This window comes from Entelurus aequoreus, linkage group LG22 (assembly GCF_033978785.1).
Source record: "Entelurus aequoreus isolate RoL-2023_Sb linkage group LG22, RoL_Eaeq_v1.1, whole genome shotgun sequence".
NCBI classification, from domain to species: Eukaryota; Metazoa; Chordata; class Actinopteri; order Syngnathiformes; family Syngnathidae; genus Entelurus; species Entelurus aequoreus.
In genome coordinates this window covers 15972604-15994211 of record NC_084752.1, presented here as the reverse complement: position 1 = coordinate 15994211, position 21608 = coordinate 15972604, and the positions used below count along the sequence as shown (strand labels likewise).

The 21608-nt window shown below is 39.6% G+C and overlaps 1 protein-coding gene across 2 annotated transcripts in view; it reads left to right on the top strand.

The window, feature by feature from the left end:
- Positions 1 to 6035: 6035 nt before the first annotated feature.
- zgc:175214 (uncharacterized protein LOC557610 homolog) overlaps positions 6036 to 21608 on the top strand; it is a 31954-nt gene continuing 16381 nt past the window's right edge. Inside the window, exons 1-3 of one of the 2 annotated variants that reach the window (XM_062032989.1) lie at positions 6036 to 6214; positions 6298 to 7152; positions 16154 to 16307. In XM_062032989.1, the coding sequence (XP_061888973.1) occupies positions 7128 to 7152; positions 16154 to 16307 (179 nt within the window). In that variant the 5' untranslated portion in view covers positions 6036 to 6214; positions 6298 to 7127. Of the gene's footprint in view, positions 7153 to 16153; positions 16308 to 21608 lie in introns of both variants that reach the window. The other variant, XM_062032987.1, reaches the window with a different exon arrangement.

The window sequence follows — 21608 nt, the reverse complement described above, 5'->3', positions numbered from 1 at the left end:
AACATTAGGTACACTTCTCAGGCTATGTCTACACTAAGCCGGATAAACAAATAATTATTTAGCCTAAGCCCCGTTTCAGCCACACTAATCCAGCATTTAAGGTTCTCACACGAATACCTTAAGTGAAGGAAACGCGCGATTGCAGCTATTTGGGATACGACACATCTCAGACGGCAAGAGAACTTTCGGATGCCCGGGTCAGCTGTGATTCTACTTACCGGAAAACTTTGTCCATTTGTCGAAGGAGAGACAACGAGAATGCGGGCTCCCGTGGATGTGATTAAAAAAAAGGTAGCGTGTGCTTTGTATTACCTGGCCGACGAGTGAAGACTACGGAAAACGGTGAATGCATTTGGACTGGCAAAGCAGACTGTGTCAGTAAATGTCCGCCATGTATGTCGTGGACTCAACGTCTAGGTCCAGACTATATAAAGTCACCAAAAACGAATGGACAATGAAGATGAAGGCAAAAGAGTGAGGCGTGTCCTGACCAGATATCTAGATCCCTAGATTGACTGATGTCAAATGTTCTTTATAACATTGTTTACTTTCACGTGTCCATTAAAGATTTGATTAATTTATGTTGTCTCAGGTGTGATTCACTACAATAGGGCCCCACAGCGCACTGGATTCCAGTTAATTGAAATACCACAACACTGGATATTGTTCAGATAAGGTAAATTCAATTTAAGAACTTGCACACAAAGCAACACCGGAGGTGACTATGACGTGCGCATTTTCCGCGCATGCGTACTAGGTCGCTTTGCGCCAGCAGACAGAGGGGGGAGGGAGTCTTAAACGACCATTGTGTGTGTGTGGACAAGGATAAGGTTATGTGAGATTTACACCGGATAACCTTAGTTAGTGTCGAAGGGGCCTCAATCTAAGAATATGAAGGTAGTTGAGTAATGTTATTAGCCAAATTGAGAGTCCTTTTTTATATACACATCTTTCAGCTCGACATGACATCACTCGGTTTGAAGGACAGGGGAGGTATGGCCCCCAGACGATGGACAGGATGCGTGCAAAAGTACCGCACTTGCACAAAATTTCACAAAGACTGAGAAATTATTATTATTTAAATAGGCCTCCTGTCTCCACTGATGACAGCACACACTAGGATTAGTAATAAACATGTCGTTTAACCCTTGTGTGGTGTTCGGGTCTGTGGCACCTGTTTTAAATTTTTATTAAAAGAAAAATGATACAATTCATTAATTTTTCAAACTGAGACTCACTGACTTTAGCTCATTTTCTGTGAAGAACATATATCAGAATACATATTTAATGACCACACACCATACACCCCCCCTACACATTTCTATTACATATAAGATGTCCGGGTCCACTGGACCGGGGCTAATAGAAGTGTGGAAATTGATGTTCTGTGTACCCCCCCCCACACACACACACACACACACACACACACAGCAGGGCTAGACAGGAGGAGGACAGAGTGTAGGTACACAGAACATAAGAGGGTCAAATGTGCGAGAAAATGAGAGCAGACAGTGTTGACAAACAATGTTGCAACCTTGTGTGGGAACCGCAGGTGCAGAAACACAAAAGAAGAATCCCTGTGGGATGCAGAAACTGGCAGAGAAATTTTCCGTGCAACGTTCATATTGTTGTTACTCAGCCAGCGTTTGTGGGTCTGATGGACCCGTTGCATTTTGTGGCTTTTAATGCCTCACAATCAAACATTTTAATGTTAAAATACTGAACAGATGTTTATTGGGATAAGGTAAACATATGTTCAGTATTTTAACATAAAAGTGTTTGATTGTGAGGCATTAAAAGCCACAGAATGTGACGGGTCCATCAGACCCACAAACGCTGGCTGAGTAACAACAATATAAACATTACACAAGGGTTAAGATGCATTAGGCCTCTGATGTCCAAAATAGTGTCTTTTATGGCTTGTGCAGCCCTTTGAGACACTTGTGATTAAGGGCTATATAAATACACTTTGATTGATTGATTAATTGAGGGCTGCACACCGAAAAATTTAAGCATGCTGGGGCCATTTTGATATTTTTCATTTTCAAAACCAATACAATGTATAGATTTTTTTAACCTTTCGGCTCCCCTCAAATTTGGTCCCTGGGACCTGAAAGGGTCTTAGTCATAAAAATATTTAAAAAGGAATAATATATTAGTACTTTTTTTTCAATGCTTAAATCTTTAGGTCAACTTCAGATTTTCTGTCGATATAGAGTTGTGTTTTTATGTTTATTGCCCTTTTTGTCAAAACCCTGTTTTTACGGTAAATACACAAATATGCAATATTTTCCCAAAAAATATTTTCTAAGTGGAATATTTGATGTGAAGTAATTGGAGCCTTAATAGGTCCATCATTCATAACAACATTAATTTTAATTCATTATTAGTTTTTTTTTTAACAATGACAGTTTTATAAACTTTCAACACTTAAAGGGGAACTGCACTTTTTTAGGGATTTTGCTAATCGTTCACAATCATTATGAAAGACATGACGACGAATGGATTTGTTTTCATGTATTCTAATTTGTAAATAAACATAAATAACAGTCTGCTTACAGGGGAGGTAATGGGAGGTCCTCTATTTCGCCCATAAAACCCAATAAATAACCATTAAAAAAAACGGCATATACTTAATTTACATTTCGTGACTTTATTATTAACCAAGTATTAGTGATATTGCTATTATAAGTGCTAACGCAGACAAACTATTTATTGAGGCGCCGTAATCACAAACTTGTGTGTCCATGTTGACATGATCAACTGATCAGCTGCTTCCTCGTTTCCTTGCTTGTCAACCTTTATTCTAGATCATAAATCATGCCTCTCACTTGGACAGGAGAAGGACGAAGACGTGTTCCGACAAGTTGGTACACTTTGGCAGCCAATTTAGACTTGGAAATGGCGAGAACGACACGAAAAGACGCTTGGTTCCACCCCCCTTTTCTTCATGAGGATTATGAGTCAATCTTCGTCTAAATGGGAATATATGAACATCCTAGCAGTCGGCATTCCAATGACAGCAGACCTTGTACAGTAAGTGTTGTTTTATTATGTTTGTTGGGTCTCATGAAGTCTGCAGTGAGTAATAATCAGTGATGAAGAAAAAAAAGCAAACATTGTGATGCATTTTTTAAATTAATGCGCAGCGTATGCTTAAAATAATCAAACTATGTAAATATTGATTGATTATAAATGTGTGCATGTTACTACATTACATGTGTACTTACATCATGTATATAAAACCTTAATGGAGGCGTTTTTATGTTTTTTTAAGGCCTTTGTAGGCAGAACAGAGCAGCTCCCATGGGCTCCATTATAAGGTGACTTTTGATAGCATTTTTTTACTATTTAGAATACATTTTAAAAATTCCATCCGTCATCATGTCTTTCATAATGATTGTGAACGATAGGCAAAATTCCCCCCAAAAAAGCAGTGCCCCTTTTAGTCTCTATATCAACTTCAAACCCATCCATGGATTATACGTTTTTATTATCTTTTACATTTTTTTGATTATTGACTTTTATTATCAAAGAAAACTTGTTTTTTTTTTTATGGCAAACACAAAATACACAATATTGTTCCCAAAAAAATATTTAAAAGTGGAATATTTGATGTGATGTAATTGGATCAATTTTTCATAACAACATTAATTTTGATTCATTATCTTTTTTTGAGCAATCACAGTTTTTAAGGGAAAAAACATTGTTAACATTGCAAATGTTTCACATTACATTTCACCCTTTTGCTCTTTTATTCCACTTTTTTATGATTTAAAATCATAGTATCTGTCAAATGTGCTGCAGGCCGGTACATTTCTGTTGCAGCATTCAGCAAATGACCACCTCTGCACAAAGCTAATATATATAGTTACATAACTGATTGGTTTACGGCAGCAAGGATTCATCAATCAATTTGATTAGAAAAACTCTTTGATTATTATTCTGTTACTTCGATTATTCGTTCAATGAGTAGTAATAAATAAATAATTGATCAAATTCGGACCACTTGGATTGCCTGTAACTTTAACTACCTCGACATAGGTTCTGCAAAAGAGCACACATGAGAGCGGTGGTGTGTGGGTGCTGTGATCTGTTGGTGGCAAATAGCAAATATTTTTAATTTTCATTAATGCACACATGTGAAAAGTGCAATTTCAATGATGATGAAAAAGAGAATAAGATTATTATTGTCTTTATATATACTGCACATCACAAGGTCACTAACTACTCAGCGGCCTTGTGGTTAGAGTGTCCGCCCTGAGATCGGTAGGTCGTGAGTTCAAACCCCAGCCGAGTCGTACCAAAGTGCTGCTTGGCACTCAGCATCAAGGTTTGGAATTGGGGGTTAAATCACCAAAATGATTCCAGAGCGAGGCCACCGCTGCTGCTCACTGCTCCCCTCACCTCCCAGGTGGTGGAACAAGGAGATGGGTCAAATGCAGAGGTTAATTTCACCACACCCAGTGTGTGTGTGACTATCAGTGGTAATTTAACTTTATGGGAAGCAGAAAAATGTATTAATTTGAACAATTTTCCTAAAATACGCATCGAGGCCATAAAGTGTGTTTTATGCGATTAATCGAACACACTAACCCAGTGTTTTTCTACCTTTTTTGAGCCAAGGCACATTTTATTCATGGAAAAAATCCAGAGGCGAGCAGAAAATGTTAAAACATAATGAAACTCAGCAGCCGATATTGACAGTAAAAAGTTGTTCTGGCAATTGTTGGATATAAATTCAAACTATAACCAAGCATGCATGACTATAGCTCTTGTCTCAAAGTAGGTGTACTGTCACCACCTATCACATCACGCCGTGACTTATTTTGAGGTTTTTGCTGTTTTCCTGTGTGTAGTGTTTTAGTTCTGGTCTTGCGCTCCTATTTTGGTGGCTTTTCCTGTTTTGTTGGTATTTTCCTGTAGCAGTTTCATGTCTTCCTTTGAGCGCTATTCCCCGCACCTGCTTTGTTTTAGCAATCAAGACCATTTAAGTTGTTTTTATCCTTCTTTGTTTGGACATTGTTGATTGTCATGTCATGTACGGATGTACTTTGTGGACGCCGTCTGCTCCACACGCTGTAAGTCTTTGCTGTCGTCCAGCATTCTGTTTTTGTTTACTTTGCAGCCTGTTCAGTTTTACTTTCATTCTGCATAGCCTTCCCTAAGCTTCAATGCCTTTTCTTAGCGGCACTCGCCTTTTGTGTATTTTTTGGTTTAAGCATTAGATACCTTTTTACCTGCACGCTGCGTCATACTGTCATCTGCATATTGTGATCACGACAAACCATGTTCCCGACATCTACAAAGCAATTCGCTACCTGCAGCCACCTACTGATATGAAAGAGTATTACACGGTTACCCTGCCGAGCTCTAGACAGCACAGACACTCAACAACGGCACATTACTGGTTTGCAAAAGAATGTTTTAACCCAATTAGGTGAAATTACATAATCTCCCACGGCACACCAGACTGTATCTCACAGTGGTTGAAAAACCCTGCACTAACCGATGGATTACTCGATCACTAAAATAATGGATAGCTGCAGCCCTAGTTTGATTACATTTTACATTCAGGAACGGTGTTGTTATTCTTTCTTCTCCAAACAAAAGCTTTGACTGGAATATAGAACACACAAAATATACCAATCAATACCTCTCTGACAGCATCAGTATTATGTTCATATATTTGTTTTGATTGCCTGGCAAGCGTGTATAAAATACTTACAATGTTAGATAGAAGAAAAAAAAGGTGTTGATGCGATTTTGCAGACAGCCACTTGGCATAAAAGACATTGTTTTGTTTGTGAGGACATCAGCTATGCATGCATGCAGCTGACCGGGGCCTCCCTTGACTTTGCTGCAAGAGCCCCCCCTACCCCTGGTGTCCCTCTCACGTATAAACGCAAAGAGGTGAACACGTACAGACACATACACATCAGCATGCTTGCAGGCGCCCCATTCGTCAGCGTCTGCCTCATTCTGCCTTCCTTCTGTCTACAGATTGGAGGACGGAGGCAGAAGGGAGGGCCGAGGCCGAGCAGAGTTGCGAGGCAAAACTGATGGTCACATGAGCACGGGTCTGTTTACAAACCCAAGGCAGATCCGAGCAGCGCAGGAAGCGTCGGGAGGGAAAAGGCGAGACCGCGAGCTCACTCCCAGCACCGTTACGGACTGAAGGAGGAAGAGGAGAAGACGACAAGGCCAGCTGGAGGTGCTACAGACTGACGGCGACAGAACACACTCTTTGCTTACACACAACGCCTTTGTCTCTCTCTTTTTTCCCCCCAATTGAAGGAGCAGATGGTTGGAGGGAGAGGATCCCCCTCGCCACATAAGCACACACATGCACGGAGTGAGAAACAAACAACAGCGAAGCCAGTTTGAGGACTGTCGAGCGCAGCTCTTCCTCGCTCTTTGCGGGGATCTTTTTGGCAGGAATACCCTCTGCAACATCAGCGGACTGGAGGAGGAGACAGCAGAGGACATGAGAGGTGGGGGTGAATGATACCCGTGAAAATCCACTGTTAAAAAAAGCAGCTTTAGACGGGGACGACAAAGCAGACTAAATCCAGATTATTACCCTCATTGGCGGACTGTCACTGTGTCCATTATTTGGACGCCGTCCTGCGAAAAGACAAGGAGGGCCGTTTTCCGCTGAGAGTGTCAATATTGACTGTGCTCCTGATGTTATGACTGCGCATGATTCGAATTTTGACAACAACTTGCGAAATAACCCATGGTATGAGGCAAGTGACGGGCCGAGCAACACAACAACATTTCTTTTGTCTGCGCTGGTGACATCATTGGCATCCAAGAGCACATGAGGTCTTCAGTCCAGGTCCAAACTCATGTCCCAAATATCCCAATCTTAACACGGGGTGCTTAATCCAGATTTGGGAATGCTGGGCCGCACAGACTGCTGAGCCAACAAAACCACACCTCTCAAGGATTTATGGAAATCTGAGCAAATCTGAAAAACTTAAGGCTTGTATCTGGAGGAGCTCAGCATACAGTGACTGATCCCAGGCACCAACCAGCAGTCCAAGAGTTTGGCCTCCATTCAGGCTCAGCCTTCTTTTTAAAAGGGTCTGAATTTATTGCTGTTGGCTCAGGAATCCAATTTCATGCAACCATTCCAATGGTGTAACGGTAAGTGAGTGGATTTCTCTGCCATCTGTTAATACTAAAGAGGTGCATGTAGTTTGCGTACTTATAGTGCACAACCTCAGTTTCTGCTTTAATGGTTCTGCCTAATGGCTTCGAGGAAATCTCAGAGGTCTGAGTTGAGTGTTTGGATGCAAGTGGCAGACAGCACAGCAAACAGCAGACAGCAAAATAAGATTCAAGATGGTGTTTATTTCAGTGATATGAGCTCCTAGGATATCTGTCATTCTTTTGTCTGTGTCCATCTTGTTTTTGAGTGATTACCATCAGTAGAAGCTGAATTTTCCTCAAATTCTGACCATCTTACCTTATTTGGTGATTGTTGCAACATAAAATGCTTGATTTCGAGGCAGTTTTTTCAACAAGTTGCGATGTTTGAGGCTTACTTTTTTCAAACACATTGCATCAGCTTTTGATCTTATGGAGTTGTTGTCAATGTTTTAGGAGTTCCCTATAGTCTTAACTAGGAATGTGTTTGATCACATTTTAATCGATTTGGTTTAAGTCCTAGGGCAGCACGGTGAAAGAGGGGTTAGTGCGTCTGCCTCACAATACGAAGGTCCTGTGTTCGATCCTGCGCTCGGGATTCTTTCTGTGTGGAGTTTGCATGTTCTCCCCGTGACTGCGTGGGTTCCCTCCGGGTACTCCGGCTTCCTCCCACCTCCAAAGACATGCACCTGGGGATAGGTTGATTGGCAACACTAAATTGTCCCTAGTGTGTGAATGTGAGTGTGAATGTTGTCTGTCTATCTGTGTTGGCCCTGCGATGAGGTGGCGACTTGTCCAGGGTGTACCCCGCCTTCAGCCCGATTGTAGCCGAGATAGGCTCCAGCACACCCCGTGACCCCGAAAGGGATAAGCGGTAGAAAATGGATGGATGGATGGTCTAAGTCCTCAACATTTTTATTTAACATTTAACACTGAGTTGTGCCGTCCAGTTCTTATCTTTTCTTTGACTTTTGTGTCTCATTTGCAAATATTATATAGTCAACTTTGCATGCAGTTATAATTTCAAGACAATAGACGCCAGTAGTGTATACAATATTGTATGTTGCCTTAGCCAGGAAGTAGTCATTGCCATTAAGTTGAATGTGACAGTCTTTTCTTTTGTTGAGTACTACAAAGATTTGAAACTGTAAATATTGTACTATTTACACACCAGTTGTTTGATTGTACCATGCATCTTAGTTGTAGTTTTCACTGCCAAATTGGGAGGTGTTGAAATTGCCATGTAAAATCGCTTATGCTCATCAGTCAGTGCCCATGGCAAATTTCAAGTAAAATTAGCAGTAAACTAGGGCATTTTGAAAAGTTAAGCCTTCCTATATGTTTTAGCACCTTCTGCTTGCTTTGTTAGCATGGACAATTGTAACATTACATAGAGGCAGTCTGGCTGAGTCCACTCTGAGTGCTTGTTTTAAAATGTTTGATATTTTTCGTGGGTTGGTACCCAGTTGTACCGACAGACTTTGGGCTGTATCGATAAAAGTACAAATTTGGTACCCATCCTTTGTCTAAAAACTCAATAATCCCAGTATCTCAACAAATCGAACCTGTAAATGTAAAAAAAAACCTCCATTTTAAAAAAGGAAGTGAGGACGTGACAAATGTTTGCACACGACATCACCCAGAAAGCTCAGCATTGTGGACGGGAATTGGAAAATAGTCTGAGCTACAGGTAAAAACGAGAGTTGTGGCATTAGAACAATAAGGAGTTGAGATATTGTTGCTGTACCTGGTTAAAAGCAAACAAGACAGTTGATGCTAGGTCACATTTGATAGACAGTTGAAGTGGGCAAATTTGATTGGCAAAGAAGACAATTTAGCCAGAATGTGCGGGAAAAATGGCAGAGATTGGACACAACTGGAGGTTGCGCATAACTCACAGGGATTGGTTTAATTTAGGGACGCAGCCATGAATTACTTTAGTATTCAATTAATCTATTGATTAATTTGTTCAATAAATCAAGTAACTGAATAAAACACACTTTATAGCCTCAATGCGTATTTTACGGAAAATGATTAACTTAACAAAAATATTTCTGATTACCTTTTTTTTTCTTTCGATTTTTGATTAAATGCCCTGAGGTTACAATGACCTGGATGAATGAGAACATTCATAGACACATTACATTGAAATTGCACTTTTAACATTGGATTGACACAATATATTACTTTTACTTTTTTAAGTAAAAAAAAAAAACAGTGTAGCCTACTGTAAAACCAAGTACTAGATAATAAATAAAGGACCAAACTAAAAAGTATGATACATTTAGTGACAATATATTTAACAATTTAACACATATACTTTGATTTAGCACCTTGCTAATTAGAGGAGGGGTGTTTGATTTTTGAACAAACAAATCGTTAGCATTAACCAACTGTAGATGCTAGCATGTCCTCACATGTGTTTGAATAAAACAAGTGTTATGCAAGTCAGACATATAAGATGACGTGAGCTACCAAAATCGACTTTTAACCTCTTAATACGTTTTTGCTACACTTACACATGAATAATGTTGTCGAGTAAAATGCCGCATTATTGATGTAGTGCTATTGTGAAATTGTGCTATTGTCAGCTCCTGTTGACAGTGCAAACATTTCACCACAATGTCTGTCTTTTTCACTTTTAAATGAAACCTTTGACAGCTTCGTTTTTCTTCTTTGGGCCCTTTGCTCTCTTTGTGGAGTCACCTATCTCCACACTCTGATGTCACTGCCACACACACAGGTTTCATCACCTTGAGCGCAATCTATATCGCTGTAGGTACACTGCTGTCATGTGCAGTCTAAGGGAAAAAAATGATTTTTATACTTTTGTATTAATTAAACTTAATAAACTAAATTGGCCCTAGTGTGTGAATGTTGTCTGTCTATCTGTGTTGGCCCTGCGATGAGGTGGCGACTTGTCCAGGGTGTACCCCGCCTTCCGCCCGATTGTAGCTGAGATAGGCTCCAGCGCCCCCCGCAACCCCGAAAGGGATAAGCGGTAGAAAATGGATGGATGGATGTTTTAAGTCCTCAACATTTTTTATTTAACATTTAACACTGAGTTGTGCTGTCCAGTTGTTATCTTTTGTTTGACTTTTGTGTCTCATTTGCAAATATTATATAGTCGACTTTGCATGCAGTTATAATTTCAAGACAATAGACGGCAGTAGTGTATACACTATTGTATGTTGCCTTAGCCAGGAAGTAGTCGTTGCCATTAAGTTGAATGTGACAGTCTTTTCTTTTGTTGAGTATTACAAAGTTATTAGACTGTAAATATTGTACTAATTACACACCTGCTGTTTGATTGTACCATGCATCTTAGTTGTAGTTTTCACTACCAAATTCGGAAGTGTTGAAATTGCCATGTAAAATCGCTTATGCTCATCAGTCAGTGCCCATGGCAAATTTCAATTAAATTAGCAGTAAAATAGGTGCACCCCGCCTTCCGCCCAAATACAGCTGAGATAGACTCCAGCACCCTCCGCGACTCCGAAAGGGACAAGCGGTAGAAAACGGATGGATGGAAACTAATCATTGACACAACAAAATACAAGTCAAAGTTTTTGCTAATCAAACTAATTGATGAATCATTGCAGGCCGAGTTGAATTTGCATGAATTGACGCGATAACAATAACGGGACCTGTGAACAGTTTGGGGAATGCAGCATGTGCACAGGGCAAGGTCCATAAAAGCATGCTTGGGAGAACTTGTGAGCCCTGACCTAAATCCCCAACAGAGTCTCTTGTCCAACATCAGCGACATCCCAAGTATTTTTTTCCTGGATGAATGGACATTCCCCACAGACACCCTCCAACATCTTGTAGAAAGTAATCCCAAAAGATAAAAGCTGGGCAAAGTGGGGGGCAAGTCTTCTATTTTTAGTTCCTCTAAGTGTAATGGTCTGGTAGCCATTTCACCCATCTCTCATTAACTCCCCCTCTTTTAACCCCCCTACATCCTAGCCATACCACACTGTGCAAGCTGCACCCATTCATTGACTCCAAAGAGCACATGGGCGTTTAAAGTCTGGCAAAGAGCCTGCTTGCTGCAAATTAATAGGGTGACATGTGGTTAGTGGAAGTGGGGCTTCCTCTGCTATTGTTTTGCCAATTGGTCCCAAGTTCATTCTCGTTTCAATATACCCCACCCCCCTGCCACCTGCCACACACGCATTGTTGGTCTTTAAAATGCACACACACGCACACAAACGACTCCATACTACAACCCCTTGCATACACATCTTTACTACACTCCTTTATTGGGTCTGGGGAACAGATGGCGGTGTGCTGTGTGTGTCACTTTGCTGTGTTTGTCTTTTTCACGGCCAATTAATGTGCAGCCCTAAGAGGCCACGGGTTGCCACCACTGTGCCACAGCCACAGCACCGTGGACACTCCTGCATCCCACCTTTGTCAACTATTTTGTTTTGACCAACAAGGAAAAAACGCTTCTGGCTCCCTGGGTACTTTAAAGATGTTTCAACTAAATATATGTTGTGAAATTGAAGATACAATACTTGGATGAGAAAAGGTTTTGCTGTTTTGTTAACTTTTTTAAGACGCAGTAATAAATTCTTTGTCCTCTGTAAGGGACAAGCGTTTCAGAGTCTTATTTCAAAAGCAAAACATTCCACAATGGTCAAACTATAGACAGACAGACAGCAGCTTTATTTTGTCCATTCTTAACATGTACAAGACATATAAGAACTGAAATTACAATTTCGGCACAATCCCGCTAAGAGCAGACATACGTTACAGGGGGACAAGACGGGACCGCCAACGGATCAGCCACTTACAGCGCTCCTTAAAAAGGTGGGGAAAAGGTGACTTTGGGAAAGGGGAAAGAGTAAAAAAAATATCAGTCTGAGGCTGGACCCTCAGGAGTGGTCCAGACTGAGTCTGAGGAAAAAACCTCATAGCATGGCACACATAAACATGGTACATGTAATCACAACAACTCGCAACAGAGGAGGGGGGAGTTGGGACCCTGAAGGCCGGCTGCCGCTATAAAGCGCTACTCAGCCCCCACAACCCCGGAGGAATTAAGCAGTGTTGAAGGCGTTGATTTGGGGAGGGGCGTGTGCGTGCATGTATGCCCAATTAACTTGGGTGAGATGTTGAAATGTCTTTGTGGACTGAGGCCGATCTCAAAAGTTCGACACCAGGTGCTTTTTGAAAAAAAGGAATGTCAAAAGCGTCCATCTTTGAGGAGTCCTCGGGGGAGTTCTTCAGAACAGCCTGTTCCTGATAGCATCAAGGCCATTCGAGGGAGTCAAATCGTAGATAAAGATGTTGTTTTTCTTCGAGCAGTCAAAACAATTAAATTCCTGCTCTGTGTCCGTGTGCTGGCTCTCTCAATTCCAATTTAATTATTATTTCTCGACAAACTTCTCCAAGATGATATCCATTTTGCGATTCAAATCAGAAATCGCTCCAGTCTGTGATCCCACAGCCCAACCCAATCCTTCCATTGCGTTGAACAGCCTTTGGGCCCCTTGAGTGGCTGCCATCGTCTTCCGGATTTGACGATACACCAGAGCAATGCCCAGCCCTATCAGCAAATGCCCTGCGATCACGGTTCCAAATAGGTAGATGTCTTATACTAGATAATATAGAACTTTATTCATCACCTAAGTGAGTGCCCTCAAGGAAAATTAGGTTCCAATAGCAACAACACCAGGCCTGTTCTGTACAGGACAGTGGCAATAGCACCATATCACACAAAGTCAGAACTATGGATCGACAGAATATCTGCCAGGCCAGTTATCGGCGCCGATAGTTGGCATTTTGACGTGTTTTATTTTTTTAAACAACTACAACATAACTAAATCAGCAGATACAATACATAGACATATGATACCAGTATTTAGTATTTAAGAAATACTAAATACTTTCTCTTCCTCCTACACTGTTGGTCGCTTCAAAAAGTACAAGTACGGATTGAGCTCTTCTGCTTAGCTTTCGAAACTTGCATTTTTTGCCAGGGAATCCAGTTTTTGTTCTTCTTCCCCGGCGTCTTACAGGTTCCGTTTTGTTTGCTACTGCAATGAACAATCCTAATGGAGCGCGGCGAGTTTCATGTTTCAGCGATTCAATAAAATAACAACGGATGTCATTAAATTGACATGAAGATGACAGAAAAGATATCCCTTCCAAAAATCCCAACGTTGTGTTATTATATTGACAAATTACTATACAAGTAAAGAAGAAGATGCAGCATTTTCATACTTTTTGTAACATTCAGGAAGAAATGTCTCATCTATAAGCAACGCGAAGGCACCTAGAATGTATTTTATTTAAATGTTCACAATATTTCTGGGTTCATCACAAGGAAACCTTACAATGTATTAAATCCATAAAACTGCTATAAATTGTATAAAATTGATTAGATGACGAGAAAGAAATCCCATATTTTTATAAAGGAGATTTCCCATGTTTTAAAATGCAAATGTTGATGCTCCTTGACTTAGACACACGCAATAAAGGTGTTTGTGAAATCCCCTTATGTTTTTAGATGCTAAATTACCCACAGCATTAGTGCTGCATTAAACATTACGTTGCTAGTGGTCCGGCGTTTCCTAAAAAATAGTGTTAAAAATATTACTTTAAGTCAAGTTTAGCTGTTTATTAATCGTATCGGCCCATCACTGTTCCGAACAGCAAACTCTGACTGGTTTGGTCTCCTGTAATGCCCAATACTACTGTAGTATTTCAATTTTTAGTTAATTTTTTGCGTGAAAATGCTTAATTTAGGCAAAAAAAACATAGAATATTCCCAAAACAAACAAAAACCTGGAACAGAGTGAAACCACAAACTTTGGAGTGCGATGTGATAAAGGACGACTGTTTTGCACTATTGCATAAAAAAGTCAATAAATAAATGTACTATTAAAAATAGTATCGCGGCATATCAATTATGGGTAACACTTTAGTATGGGGAACATATTCACCATTAATTAGTTGCTTATTAACATGCAAATTAGTAACATATTGGCTCTTAATTAGTCATTACTAAGTACTTATTAATGCCTTATTCTGCAGAGCCTTATTATACAACCTAACCCTAACCCTAACCCTCTAACACTAACCCTAACCCTCTAACCCTAACCCTAGCCCTAACCAAATAACTCTAAACTAAGTCTTTGTTACTTACAATATGTTTCCCTAGAGTCCAAATAACTCTAAATTAAGTCTTTGTTACTTAGAATATGTCCTCAATACTAAAGTGTTACCCAAATATGTAATTCCAAAAATGTTTTTCATTTTTCTGGGTCTCAGGATGTTAAGTAAGTAAAAAAAAAGAAAAGAAAAAAGTAAGGACTGACTGAACTTTATTTGACCTACAAAATCTCTGGCAATGATCTTGCTATCAAACTCACCAATGAGTCATGACAATAACTCACCCTATATTTTGCACTATAAGGCGCAATTAAAATCTTTTCATTTTCTCAAAAATCGACAGTGCGTCTTATAACCGGGTGCGCCTTGTGTATGTATTAATTTTGAGTTGTGCTTACCGACCTCGAACCAATTTTACGTGGTACATGGTGTAATGATAAATGTGAACAGTCGATGGCAGTTGCACATAAGATGTACGTTTAGACTGCAGGTTGACGCCTGTTCAATGAATGACGCTAGCAAGTATCGGGAAGCAAGCAACACCAAAACTTTGATGTTTTTTTAATTAATTGTATTTATTTACAGACAGACATAATTTTGTATTAGATTATTGTTCCTTTTGTTAATATCAGAGTCCGTTCTGCAAAAAGGTCATCCCTCGAAGCGCACAGTGTATGGACAGGGACCCACAGTTAAAATATACATCATCATATAATATACAAAATACAGTCCAATACAATACATTTCAAATCCACCCAATCAAATACCCATTTACAATTTCATTTAAAAATTAAAAAAGAAATCTTTAAATCCACCAAATCAGTCTCAATATCCTATTGTGCTAATTTGATTAAAAGGTTGCATCTTGAAGATCTGTGATAATCTCATCATACATACAGAGGTCAAGACCAAAATTATGCGACTAATGTGAATTCCTCAACCGTAAGGGGTGTGCTAAACGTACTAGGCATAACGTCGCAATACATTTTTAAAAATGTTTAAATAATGTGATTATTTTTGTTTCATGTTTCATTAACAACATAGCACATTACACACAGCACTCAAAATATGTCAACATGTTTTAGTATGACTTTGGTACTCTACGAAGTCGGACCACTTGATGGATTGTCGGAGCATTACGGCTACCATAGTCGGACATACTGTGCTTCAGCATCAAGGGTATTATTATGGTGTGTGTATAAGGATCCCAAAATGGCTCCTATTAGAAGACATTATCAGGCCTTTTGTTTCACCCTATTATGCAAAACTAACTGTTCTTACCTATTGGTACCCCCTGGTGTGTATTTGGGATCTGCATAAGACCCAAAAATGTGTGCACGTCCGCCATTGTAGTCCGCGCCGTAGTCAATAAGCTCCTTTTTTTATTCTATCCTTTTGTGGGGCATTCATCCTGCACTGTTGCCAGTTCTAATATAAAGTAGCGTATTGTTCTAACTTAATCTGTCAGGAGACACCATATGGATACGCGTACAACTACAACAAAGATGACAGGGGAAGACGCAGTCAAAAAGGAGACACGCAAATAAAACCCGCCCACCAACGCCGCAACCTAAGGAGACGGTCAGAAAACAGGTTTAAGATGGTCTGTAAAACATAATTTATGCAACATTTTGACTAAATAACCACCATTCTATGTTATGTAGACCACAAGGAAGTGATTTCAATGTAGAAAAAAAATCATAATATGACCTTTTTAATGTGTTTTATCATCCGATGCGCCTTGTCTATGAAAATAGATCCGTTTAGACCCGTTGATCGACTTTGCGCCTTATAATCTGGTGCGCCTTATGGTCCGAAAAACATGAGTATTTGAGTGCACCAACATGTTAATCTGTTGTTGTTTTTTTTCCAGGATGCTTGTGTGGTTTGAATTCTCAGAGCTCTGAACACAACTGCATCATGACGTCCGACATGTATCACCTGCCACTCAATGTGTACGTCATTGTGCTGGGCATCGGTCTCTTCGTCTTCATGCTCAGTCTAATCTTCTGCTGCTACCTTTTCCGGTAAGTACACGAGATGGTGGAAGTGTGCCTCGCTGACTAATATCTGGACAGGAAGCGAAGAAGGAAATGAGTGAGGTTGAAATAGGGACAAAAATTGTTTTTGAACAATTTACAAAACATGATGATGAAAGCACCAGTGAGGAACATTAAGGAGCTGACAGTGTTTATTGACTTCTTTAGCGTATTTTTTCCCCCTAGACACGCTTCGCACTATTTTTATAACAGAAGAATATTATATCAGTGGATCCAATGACAGTATGTGCCAAATGTCTTGTCACACTTCTGCAGAGTGTTTTTGTTGCAAGCTATATTTAGTCTGTAGCCTAAAACTGTACGATTACTGCTTCCTCCTCTACAGCGTGCCATTGCAAAAAACAACTGGTTTATTAATTGATATTAACAGATAAAGAAACAGATTGTTACCTTAAAAACTGATTTATTTTGGCAGTTGCATGCCAACTTGTTTACACATTGCTACATGTATACTTAGTTGAGGTTTGTTAAGCTGCCTTGGGACCGACTAAGAAAACCATTATTATATGCTACAAAAGTTGGCATTAGCATTACACATATGTTGCTAACAGTGGCGGGACGTGCGTTTCCCACCTAGGCCTTCAGGGATCTCCGACTTCAATGATTACCTCTCAAAATACCATCATTGATGTTACCACATGATCATTGCTGGACAAATACTATACAGGAACACATTTACACCCTACTGGGCATTGAATCACTACTGTCAACAACTTGTGATCTGATTGGCCATCGCAACTGTCTATCAACTCTATGTGTTCTCAAATTCATCCGCTAACTGTCCCAGTGAGTATCCAATCACAGGACGCGTAAATGTCACGTTCAACATGAGGCCAGCTAGAAGGCCTTACTGACCACAACTCGTGATCTGATTGGCTATCGCAACTGTCTATCAACTGTATGTCCCTGTTCACTTACAGTGCACGGACGCCCGCATTGTTGATTCTGAAGGCCACGGGCAGATTTGGTACAGTATGGCAACATAAGCTAGCTGAATTCTGATTGGATACAAACTAAAACTAAAAACAACAGCACTGGAAGGAGCATAATATGACATGGAGAGAATATGAATACTTTTAGATATTTAGGGAAAGTAAATAAAAAAAACAATTGTATATTTAATTATGATCATGATTTCTGGTTATGTTAGGCCAGCAGAGAAGGCCTTGCTGGCCCCGACGGCACACCACTGGTTGCTAATCATATTGACGTGTTGTGAAATGTCCCCTATTATTATGAAATTGACAGTTAAGTACTACATGGCCCTAGAGCTTATTTGACCGCCAAAAATGAGAAAAATGTACCATCTCAGGAGGAGGCCGCCTCGTGTGTATGTGCGATACGCCCACCATGTCACGCAGGACGGCTTTGCTACACATGTAAATAATAGGGATGTTCTGATCAGAGTTTTATGGTGCCAATTCCAATACCGACCTTCCATGAGTGAGATATACCGGTATTGGTGTTGGTATACCGGTACTGATATATTAACTGTACTTTTTTAAATGTATTTATAGTGTGTGCTATTGACAGTTTAACAATATCAACACACCATTTAAACCAGTTCCATATTCTTATTATTACATACAATTGTTTGAGTCAATAGTACACATTAAGGTTAAAGTTAAAGTCCCAACGATTGTCACACACACACTAGGTGTGGTGAAACGTGTCCTCTGCATTTGACCCATCCCTATGTTTACCCCCTGGGAGGTGAGGAGAGCAGTGAGCAGCAGCGTGCGCCACGCTCGGGAATCATTTTGGTGATTTAACCCCCAATTCCAACCCTTGATGCTGAGTGCCAAGCAGGGAGGCAATGGGTCCCATTTTTTGTAGTCTTTGGTATGACTCTGCCGGGGTTTGAACTCACAACCTCCCAGTATCAGGGCGGACACTCTAACCATAGGCCACTGAGCTGGTATACATTAAGTAAACAAAAGCAAAAAATACTATCTGCTACTCATTTAAATCCTTTGGTTTTTGCCCTCAAAGTCTTACTGTGTCCAGTTAGTTATTTGTAAACTGAGTTTGTAAACATTAAAAAAAACAACAAATAAAAGGATTTTGAGAAAATAAAAATGTCAACCTAGTTATGCTAGTATTGATCATATACTGATACTACCTTTGGTACTGACACAACCAATTTATGGATAGATGCAATTTATGAATTTCCTGTTAATAGCTGCTTACTTTCTGCTACCATTTACACTTCAGCTTACCCAACACCATTTCTTGCTGTGGTATAAAGCTAGCTTAGTGGTTAGCTTAACAATTAGCATGCCAGCTCCTGCAACATGTTCAGCCTCGTCCTCCAGTCATAATAATACTTGATAATAATAGTTAAGATACTACGACATGTAGTTTATTTGCCGTAATGGAGAATAACATTATTAACTAAGGGGAAAGGTTCCACACCGTGTATGGAAACACATAATTAGCGGTTAGCTTGGCAGACAGTGGACTTAAAATAAAAACAGTTTCAGCCAAATAGGATCGGCATTTGTGATCATTACAAGGCATCAATCGGCAATGGCTATCACATACTTTTTCATGAAAATCAGCCGATGCTGATCGGTGGCCGATCGATCAGCACAGCCATACTAAATAGCTGCCAGATATCAGTCGATTAGCTTCAGACTTGGGAGACATAAATTTGTCCATTGTGTTTTTCTTCAGCAAATAGGCTAACCTAGCGTGAAGTTGCTGTTAAAATGTGACTTCCACATCCCACCTCCCCGGATTGTAAATAACCAAATGTAAATAATCAAATGTATTTCTAATGTATATACTTGTTCTTATGCTATCTGAACTCACTATGTTCTCTGCTCGCTGTACATATCCTACCAAGTCAGACCTACACTGTTTCAATGTCCATTTCTCTGATGATGCAATTGTTGATGACTGAAGTGCTGTTATCAACCAAACCCTCCTCATCCCACCCCCCGGATTGTAAATAATTCAATGTATATACTCTGATGATTAACTTGTGTGATGACTGTATTATGATGATAGTATATATTTGTACCATGAATTGGTTACGTGGACCCCGACTTAAACAAGTTGAAAAACGTATTCGGGTGTTACCATTTAGTGGTCAATTGTACGGAATATGTACTGAACTGTGCAATCTACTAACAAAAGTTTCAATCAATAAATCAAAGACTATAAGGTTAGCACGGGCTAACCTTGTAGTGTTATGCTAGTGTTGCTAATCTGCTAGTCCTACTCAATAACGTGATGTCGTGTGTCAAATATGGCATTTCACGTTAGACAAGTGCAAGATGTGTTTAAACAGGGCAGCAAAAAATAAATAAAAAATGAATAAATAAATAAATAATAATAACAATAACAAAATTTAAAAAATTTAAAACAAAAAACAAAAAAAACAGGGCAGCAGCTATTGATTAATCTAGAGATCTATGAGTTTGTTCGATTACTTAAGTAATCGGATAAAACATGTTCGACCTTCAATGAGTGTTTTAGCGGGAAACAAATCTGCTTACCATAATAATCATTCTTTTTGCAAATAAATGCACATCGTCAACATTGAAATTGCACTTAAAATGTGTGCATTAATAAAAATAAAAATAAAGATGAATAAATTGTCCGCCACACCGATCACAGCAACACACCACCGCTCTGAACGAAAAAACTATGTCCGCATATTTCAAGTTCGAACGACCAAAATATATATTAAATATTATATATATATACAGTATATATAATATATATTTTATATATATACATACATATTACACACACATACACATCGGCCCCCAGATACATTTTTTCCTCTCAATGTGGCCCCCCGATCAAAATAATTGCCTAGGTCTGATTTAACAGAAGAAGTCTTGAGCTAAGTTTCTTCAGCGCAAAAATTATGACTAATGTAGTGAAGCTGTATTTTCATTTGCCCAGTCATTTTATTAACAGTCTATTAATTTAATTTAGCTATAATAGTTATTAGTTTAACTATTTCAGCACAACATAATTGTATTTATTTTATTATTTTTTTGTCCCTTCTTATGCCGTATATTTGGTTAGTACTTATTTTTCTATTCAGCCTAACCTAAGCCTAAGGTTTATGAGTTAAATAAATAATCATCTTTGTGACTAATGGTTTCATATAATTTGACAAGGTGTGCAAACTGTAAATAGGTTAGATAAACTTTTTTGATATAATTAAAATCAAGAGTGAGATTACTGACTGATTCAGAGTCAATATTTGAGTTAAGAACCCCTTCTCTAAATTCCAGCATAGAGGGTCAATTTGGTGTATTTAGAAATGTTAAAAATACTACACAATGAGATCTGTCATGTAAATTACAGATCCCACTGTTTTATTGCGGCTGCTCTTACTTTCACTTCATTTGTTTCAAAAATCAATCTTTCAATATTCAGTCATACTATTATTAGTTGGCACTGACCTGGAGTTGTGTGGCTGTAGGAAAAGGACACAGGTGTTATCCTGACCAACAGGCACTCCTGGGACACCCAACATCCTTGTAAAGTCCAGCCTGACATACCTTACAAACTGTCCATCCATATTTTTAATATACCGCGTAAACTGCAGCCTTACAGTAGATTACAGTCTACACTTGTTTCCAGTCAATCGTAGGGCAATATGCAAATGAGTGGGAATCAATCCAACCAACAAGGCAAGTCAGCTATGTGAACAACTACACTTCCAAAGCAGAACTGTGCACATAAGATCTACAAAGACTGGGCACCGCAAGCAGTATTATCTTTCTCAGCTAACCCTGTCACTCCCAAGGGCGACTTCCAAAGTACCGTCATGCAAGTTGGTGACTTGTGAGTATCTTCATGTCACCCACTTGGTCGTGACCTTATTACGGTGTTTTGTTTCCACATTCGCTGTGGAAGAAAGCCCAATTATTTTTAGCTGGACCCTTTGACATAATTTAATGCAGCGCTTCTCAATTATTTTCTGTCATGACCCTCCTTGGGACACAGACATTTTCCACAACCCTCCTGAATGAATTTACTATTGAGGACTGGATATCTATTTATCTGACCAATGTACTCTGAGTCCCTCCATCCATTTTCTACCGCTTGTCCCTTTTTCGGCGTGGCGGGGGGTGCTGGAGCCAATCTCAGCTGCATTCGGGGGGAGGGTGGGGTACACCCTGGACAAGTCGCCACATCATCGCAGGGCCAACACAGATAGACAGACAACATTCACACTCACATTCACATATCTTCCTGTATATTTACTACTTCTACTGTGTAATAGTAGTACGTACACAT